General features: G+C 36.1%; 1 protein-coding gene across 3 annotated transcripts in view; it reads right to left on the minus strand.

Annotated features, from left to right (window-relative positions):
• The window catches only part of sugct (succinyl-CoA:glutarate-CoA transferase), a 171,099-nt gene extending 162,185 nt beyond the window's left edge, over window positions 1-8,914 (minus strand). For 2 of the 3 annotated variants that reach the window (XM_055181748.2, XM_055181749.2), the window contains exons 1-6: window positions 8,755-8,914; window positions 8,204-8,255; window positions 8,011-8,084; window positions 7,587-7,672; window positions 7,451-7,501; window positions 7,046-7,166 (exon numbers count right to left, since the gene is read on the minus strand). In XM_055181748.2, the coding sequence (XP_055037723.1) occupies window positions 7,046-7,166; window positions 7,451-7,501; window positions 7,587-7,672; window positions 8,011-8,084; window positions 8,204-8,255; window positions 8,755-8,872 (502 nt within the window). In that variant the 5' untranslated portion in view covers window positions 8,873-8,914. The remainder of the gene's footprint in view (window positions 1-7,045; window positions 7,167-7,450; window positions 7,502-7,586; window positions 7,673-8,010; window positions 8,085-8,203; window positions 8,256-8,754) is intronic. The other variant, XM_055181747.2, reaches the window with a different exon arrangement.
• Between the last annotated feature and the right edge of the window lie 33 nt (window positions 8,915-8,947).

The following is an 8,947-nucleotide window of genomic DNA, read 5'->3' on the forward strand; positions in this document are numbered from 1 at the left end:
AGAGAGAGACTTCCAGTGCGAATTTCCAATGTAACTAAAACTAAGTTATTGCAAGAATATCAATTTCAAGGCATTTTGAACAACTGTTACACATAGAGCCTAAAAAAATGCCTGGAAAAAAAAGAAAAATTTATTTTTATTCTACATGAAGTATAAGTACATTAGTGCTGTATATTAGGTACTGAAACATCAAAAACTTTTCGTTCACCTTAAAAGGTCAAACTAAAGAGCTTAACAAATTTGACTTCCACAGCAAAACCCTCTAAGTGCATGCAAATATATATATATATATATATATATATATATATATATATATATATATATATATATATATATATATATATATATATATATGAAGAGTTTGGTTCCAAAACGCAATAAATCCATTTTGACAAATTTTGGTAAAAACGTGTTTTCTATAACAAGAAAGTGACAAGATGAAAACAACTATTTTCTGTTACAAACTTTCACACAGCATCTTTAGGTTATAAAAACATAAAAAATTCAAATCCATAAGTTGATTTTCAAAGATTTATTATAAAAACGGATTATTTTTTCCACAAAATGCAATAAATCCATGACAAGTTTTTATTCAAAATGCTATAAATCTATTGAATCAATAGCCTATATAAATGTGCATTCATCTTTGCCATGTTATATTCATTTAGTTGACTAGTTGTACACACTAATTAAAAATATAAACATTAATGTTATTAATCAAACCACTTACTTTGTCATATTAAGAACCCTGTCATTGCGGTTACTTGACGTCTTCGCTTAACGTCTTTCACAGCGACCGACTGTAAAATGTTTTTGGTCCTGCTCGATTTTCGTTGACTTTGAGTAAAATTATGGAAAGTTTTTCATAAGATCCTCTGGGGTCAATGTGTTAGCATGAGAAGCTTGATGCTGTCGGGAGAACAAGCACCCGTCTCCCAAGTGCCTCTCAGGGAAATTGTTAGATGCTGATGGCTTACGTTTCTTTCCCATCACAGAAAACCATCACAGGTTTAGCGATGCAATTAAAGTATTATTTTGTTTTGTTTGTTGATCACGTTGTACAAAGTAGATGAGGAAAACCAGGACTCCGTGTACTACGCGCGTCCGCCATTGCTTGTTTACATTGCGTGAACGGTGGGCTGTAATATCAGAAATGGAGTTATTGCGTTCTGTAAAAAAGTGGGAGTGGCGTTTGTCGCATTTTGGGAAAAAAGGGAGAAAAGATGACAGAATAACACGGCGGATATTGGATTTTGCGTAAAATTAAGAATTTACTTTTAACTACTGACCTGATATAATACTGATTTTGGCAGTAACTCATTTTTTTCAAAAATGGCGTTTATTGCGTTTTGGAACCAAACTCTTCATATATATATATATATATATATATATATATATATATATATATATATATATATATATATATATATATATATATATATATATATATATATATATATATATATATATATATATATATATATATATATATATATATATATATATATATATATATATATATATGCAAAATCACTAAAGATTAGGGGTGTGACGAGACATTTAATCTACGAGACGAGACGAGAGGTTGTCACTTGATACACATACATAGAGCGGCTGATTGTGACATTTATGTATATTTGTCTATGAAATCTATGGGTCCCCACCTTGTGTAATAGCTATATATGAATTTTGATTCATTAAATAATAAAAAATTCAAATAATATTAACGTTATCCTATAAATTATGATTTTATATGAGCCTTTTCATCTTTAAAAATAATGGGAAAATCCATCTGTACCCTATTCATGGAAACTGGCTCTTATGCATGCTAAAATCCGACAACCACATTTTCAAGTCAGGTCAGCTCAAGTTCAGACTGCTGTCCTCAGTTGCAAACCATGAGCAAAAAGCAAAGATGAAAAGTATCTGTTTTGTCAGGCAGACAAGCCTTCAGTTTGATAAATGTGATCTACATACCATGGGAAAACTACTCAACATTACATCTCTCAATTTAATACAAAAGGATTGGGAGCAGTTCGGAAATAATGCTCTCCAGAATCGCTTCTAGGGAACTTATGAACCACAAAAATGACCATTAAGTCCTTTCCTCTATTTTATAACTACACTGTATCATCCTAAAAACAAAACTGATGACTACAGGTACTGGAAAATCAAAACAGTCAGCAAAATGCACAGGAGCACAATTAAGCAAAAAATAAAGTTTGTGGCCAGAAAAATCAAAGGCCACTTGTTAAAACTAAACATTCCAGACTCATTTCACACTCAGGGAAAAACTAGGAAATCTTTCCAGAAAAGGAATATTCAACAACACAAGAAAAACATAGTAAATCATCCCAATTTAACCGTCCACCTTCCACAATTTCATGAAGTCTAGTGAGTTACATCTCCATAAGCAGTGTGAGACATGGGAATTTGGCTGTGATAATGTTACATACAGCTGCTGAAAAAAACTTCAGTCATTGTGTGCATTTCATTGCTAACCACAAGAGATGTCACTGTAGTGCTGACACATTGTTGAATAAAATGTTAAAATCCCCCTGTGGTGAAAATCACATTTTTGTTGTTGTTTATATGTCTACGTGGTGTTTAAAAAATAAGATTTAAGACAAACCATGTGAAAAATCATCATTTAACAGCACTGATCAGTATTTCTACATAAAACTTGAGTTTTTCAAAGACAGTCTTATTCCCACGGTTTAAAATCGCCTTGGTTTCCTTTATCACAAATATGTAACCAATCACATCATCACAGTGAAACGAGTGGATTAGTTTGAGCCATAGACATTATGTATGGATGCCGCATAGACTTGGCACTGAAATGATTGCAGCACTGCTGTCCCAGCTCTGCTTCTGTGATGTTCACACGTGCAGTGTGAATGCTTTAACCTATTAACATCAGCGATTAAGAATTAGTGTTGCAAACGCGCAGTTCACGTATATATTGTGTGAAACCGGACATAGCAGCTATTTGTCTGAAACTGCTGAATGTAGCATCTATGCACATATATATCTATGCTCCAATGTGGTGCGGAAAAATGGAGGTGGGGACTAATTCGCATATTCATATCTATGGTCCAGGCTGTGTGACTGAGTAGAGGAGGGTACTAATTTGCATATTCATCATCTGCATATACTAAATGAGCAAGGAGTTACATTCAAGCTATTTTAAAGGATGAAGAAATGAGTGTCACAGGAAAAAACTTTTACATATGTCATCATGATTCTCAAAGATGAGTTTGAAGTGAGAAAATTATGGACTACAGGGGGACTTTAAAGTGCACCTATTTCACTGCTAAAAAACGTTATTTGTGTATTTGGTATAATACAATGTATTTGCGTGGTTTATGGTTCAAAAAACACATTATTGTCCACATACCATACATTTTTGGAGTTCACTTTCTTCCTGAAATGCACAGATTTTGTACAAAGCTCATCGATCTGATAAGCGACAGCTAATCTGTACGTTGTGATTGGCCTGAATATCTCTGACGTCAGTCGGAAATGTGACGCTCCTTACCATGTTTAAAAGATTCGCTCACAATCTTATTAAAGGAGTTAATTTACAAGCTGTGCGTCCAAGCGGGAGGAATAACGATAATGTCGGTTTTGTCTACATCACCAATCCCAGGAAGTAAACTGTTGCCTACAATCCGTGTGTTTGTTGTAGTCCAAGAAAAGAGATTTACGTTGGAGATGATAACCCGCGTCATTGTTAACTTTGAAGTTTTGCATATAGTTAACATGTACTAATACACACTTACACACCAAAGGACATGTAAAATTGTTTAAGGACAAGCTGGGTATTTTACACTTAAAGCCCTGTTTTCAGATTGTTTATGATGAAATAAAACGGTTTTGACTGAAATTTGGACATATGATGCTGTCCCGAGAATTTTCGGGTGTTTCTTGTATCACCTCCCACCTCTACAATGACTGTATAGGTGCACAGGATCAATCCTTCCTAAAATGCATTAAACTTTCGTTTACAAAGACGTGAAACTCAGCGAGTGGTCAGGGGTGTTCACTGATATGCTCACACAAAAATCGCTGCAAAAGATGCTTTCCAACATGTTTTATCATAGTTTTTGTCCAACAACTCCATTGACTTGTATTAGATGTGCTGTGAGGTACGGTATTACTCCGCGCCGGGAACGTTGTTTGTATTCTTGCAATTGGCAAAGGCGGATTATCGCCATCTACTGGGCTGGAGTGTCTATTATTCAAGCTCTCAGCGGAAGAATATACGGGTGTGAGGCGTTTGGAAAAATAGGTCCACAAGTTTACAACGAATGCTAAAACACCTGTTGGAAAGCATCTTTTGCAGCGATTTTTGTGTGAGAATATCAGTGAACACCCCTGACCACTCGGTGAGTTTCACGTCTTTGTAAACGAAAGTTTCATGCATTTTAGGAAGGATTGTTCCTGTGCTGCTATTCAGCCATTTTAGATGTGTGGGGTGATACAACAGAAACCAAAAATTTTGGGGCCAGCTTCATATGTCCAAATTTCAGACAAAACCGTTCTATTTCATCATAAACAATCTGAAAACAAGGCTTTAAGTGTAAAATACCAAACTTGTCCTTTAATTGACCATAGATGCTACCGTTTTTCTAAACCTCCACGAATGAAACATCGAGCTACAAACTACTAAATTTATAGGAATTATTGATTGTATTGGTGTGGATTAAATTTATAACTTAACTTGCACTTTCAAGTTTTCATCTAAAAACACAGAAAGGAATCTGAACAGTTGCAAACCATTATCAGATCCAGATGCAAAAAAAGTTTTACCAAAACTCAAATAAACTTTACTGCACAGGCCCAGGTTTATGACAGCAGCATCGCTTTTCTAATGAATACAAGACAACTTGGAGAGTGAAAGATAAATGATTGTCTAAGATGATCCAGAATTTTCCACAATCAAAGCAAATCATGCAAGCATGTGTGACTTATGAGGGCCTGACACATGATACCAATCACCACAGCAGCAAGTGTGGTGACAATGCCCATGGGCTTCAGATTAGTGTGGCTACAGAACGATTTTCAAATTAAGAGTTGCTTCCTTTATAAGTGTGATTAAAAACAATCACAGTAAAGTAAATGAGCCTTTTCATAGGGAACATGCAACTGAAAACAAGCCTTTATGGGTTACAAGCAGGACCACCACAGATATGTTTACAGTTTAAGAAAAAAAGCTTCTCACCCTGACGGTAAAGATATATACCGTATTGTCCAGAATATAAGGTGACTTTATAAGGTCTCTCAATGAAAAGAAGAATATGGAGAACCAAACTGGTACCTTTTGAAGCATTTTCTTCATAATTGACAGGAGCAGGTCTGCAAAAAGCATTTTTCCAGAAGGTACACTTAAAAAAAAAGGGGGGGGGGGGGTTGTCTTGTATTCAGGACAATGCGTTTAGTGTGACCACAAAAAACGAGTATGACGTTGGGCGCTTTCCGCCCAGAATGCTCCTGTAAAAACACCAATACGCGAGGTGAATGCCATAAATGTGTTCTGTGTAATCGACCCCTTAGTCCCTCGAATAAAAGCATCTGCCAAATGCATATATTTCATGTAAATAATTACATTGTAAGACTTTAGACTGGATTTCAGACAAGGACACATACTTACTATAATAACAACTTTACTATTATACACTCACCTAAAGGATTATTAGGAACACCTGTTCAATTCCTCAATAATGCAATGTTCTAATTAAACGATCACATGACAGTTGCTTCAATGCATTTAGGGGTGTGGTCCTGGTCAAGAACATCTCCTGAACTCCAAACTGAATGTCAGAATGGGAAAGAAAGGTGATTTAAGCAATTTTGAGCGTGGCATGGTTGTTAGTGCCAGATGGGCCGGTCTGAGTATTTCACAATCTGCTCAGTTACTGGGATTTTCACGCAGAACTATTTCTAGGGTTTACAAAGAATGATGTGAAAAGGGAAAAAGATCCAGTATGCGGCAGTCCTGTGGGACGAAAATGCCTTGTTGATGCTAGAGGTCAGAGGAGAATGTGCAAACTGATTTAAGCGGATACAAGAGCAACTTTAACTGAAATAACCACTCGTTACACCTGTAGTATGCAGCAAAGCATTTGTGAAGCCACAACACGCACAACCTTGAGACGGATGGGCTACAACAGCAGAAGACCCCACCGGGTACCACTCATCTCCACTACAAATTGGAAAAAGAGGCTACAATTTGCACAATCTCACCAAAATTGGACAGTTGAAGACTGAAAAAAATGTTGCCTGGTCTGATGAATCTCGATTTCTGTTGAAATATTCAGATGGTAGAGTCAGAATTTGGCGTAAACAGAATGAGAACATAGATCCATCATGCCTTGTTAACACTGTGCAGGCTGGTGGTGGTGGTGTAATGGTGTGGGGATGTTTTCTTGGCACACTTTAGGCCCCTTAGTGCCATTTGAGCATCGTTTAAATGCCACGGCCTACCTGAGCATTGTTTCTGACCATGACCATGTACCCATCCTCTGATGGCTACTTCCAGCAGGATAATGCACCATGTCACAAAGGTTAAATCATTTCAAATTGGTTTCTTGAACATGACAATGAGTTCACTGTACTAAAATGGCCCCCACAGTCACCAGATCTCAACCCAATAGAGCATCTTTGGGATGTGGTGGAACGGGAGCTTCGTGCCCTGGATGTGCATCCCATTTAGAATTAAGTCAGTTCTGAAGGCAAAAGGGGTCAAACACAGTATTAGTATGGTGTTCCTAATAATCCTTTAGGTGAGTGTATAAACTAGGTTGTCAATGCAAAAGTTGCTGTCAACATGCTAGGGCATTGTGGGTGGTTGTGAGCTATGCTGTTGCTAGGATGTTCTGGGTGGATGCTTGGGGTGTTGCCCGGCCCGCAAGTCAAAAATTGTACACCTACCTTTCTTCACAAGATCTCCATAGTACAAAATGTGTAATATGTGAGAATAAGGGCTTTAAGTTCCCTGTCTCAAACTATAAGCAACTGAAGTCTTAAATAGCAGATCAGACACCTGAGATAGAGCAATAGATGAGCTGAGGGGCCACTTCACTCAACTCCTCGTACCCAAGTCCCATCTCATTCAATTTCCCAGGCAAGTAATTCTCCACCAGAACATCACAGACTTTGGCAAGCTAACAAAAGAGACAGTGAAGTGTCAGAGACAGTGTGTATAAGCCAAAAAATATCATTTACATTTATTTTTTAATACAAAGAGACTTACAGTAGATTAATAGGTATACAGTTTATCAAAGTTTATTCCCTGGAAATCAAACCCAGAGCAATGGCATTTCTCTACCAGTATATATATATATATATATATATATATATATATATATATATATATATATATATATATATATATATATAAAAATGTTATGTAATATATCAAAGAAAAACAAACTGAGTCAAAGTGTACCTCTGTTACAAGCTTGGTCCCGTTTGGATCTTTAAGATTAACAGCAATGCTCTGCAGGAAAGATATCATAAATAAGAGATTTAGGGATTTATGTTAGGTTATTAAAACTGTACAGAAAGATATATGTATTTACTACCTTTTTATTTCTGTTGACACTCAGAAAATAAGCACTCTCTTCACCCACAAACGGAGGTCCCCATGCTCTTGTGTCATCTCCTGAGCCTACATTATCATAGAGTACAACAAACAGACATGCCAGACTTAAACAAATCATAAGTTTTACATTCATTGGAAATGTGTGGCATTTAATGTGATTAATGGTATTGCAATGCGGACATTTAACATGAAAATAGCAGTACCCAACTTAAAATATTTGCTTTAAAGACATTTTGGTCAAACAATGTAATATGCTTGCAATTAAACAGCAAGGCTCAAGTCTGTTAGGAGGAGCTAATGGATTGGGATGTCAAAATAAGATCTCTATCCCATCAGCTGTAGAGGTATGAATTTCTAAAGACTTTTAAAAAAACATAATATTATTATTATAATTTCTGACTTACCTGGTCTTTCAACTTTGATCACCTCTGCTCCCAAATCTCCTAATATCATAGTGGCAAAAGGTCCTGCCAGTACTCTGCACATAGTAATGTTATTTGTTAAATACACAGCATACACCATCAAGATGGATGAATGTTGATACTTATATAGCTGGTGTCAAATAATATAAACATAAAATGAATGTGCAGGTCATACCTTGTCAGATCTAAGACTTTGACGCCATCTAGTGGTCTTACCTGACCTTTACCTGGATAAATAGAGAAAAAAAGTGAATATGAATGAGTTAATAAACAAATAAATATACTGTAAATCCAAGATAACGTTAACGTTAGATCAGATATATGTATGTATGTAGGTATCTTTGAATGGGTGAATAGATAGATTGATCTGTTTATAATTTAAAACATATTAATTTTATATTGTTTACAAGTATCATTTCATATTTCTGTGCATCTGGTAGACGCTTTTATAAACAGTTACTTACAGTGCATTCGACTTATACAATTGTTATTACAAGTGTGTGTAAGTTACGCACGGATTTTGGACCCACAATGCAATGCGTTGCGTTATGCGTTACCACATATTTGTAAAATAAATAAATAAATAAATAAAATAATAAAAACTTAAACACAAGCACTAAATTTGGTTTGCAGGCACTACATGACCAGAGTTTAATCTGCGCACGTGCGCACCTTTAAACAGTTTACAGAATTACATTCGGTTTGAATGCAGGTTATGACAACTACCTTGCAGCTCGGCAGTGTATGGTCTTCTTATATTCACATTCTTGGTCTTAATGGGCTGTAGAAAGGTTGACGTTCTGGTTAACTGAGGTAAAACTCTTATGACAGCGTTCCCCGACATCTTTTAAAGCGCAACGTCAAAGAGCAAAGTCCCGCCTCCACACATTAGCTAGGTTAAAACTCAGACCGATTTGCG

This window comes from Misgurnus anguillicaudatus, chromosome 25 (assembly GCF_027580225.2).
Source record: "Misgurnus anguillicaudatus chromosome 25, ASM2758022v2, whole genome shotgun sequence".
Taxonomy (NCBI): domain Eukaryota; kingdom Metazoa; phylum Chordata; class Actinopteri; order Cypriniformes; family Cobitidae; genus Misgurnus; species Misgurnus anguillicaudatus.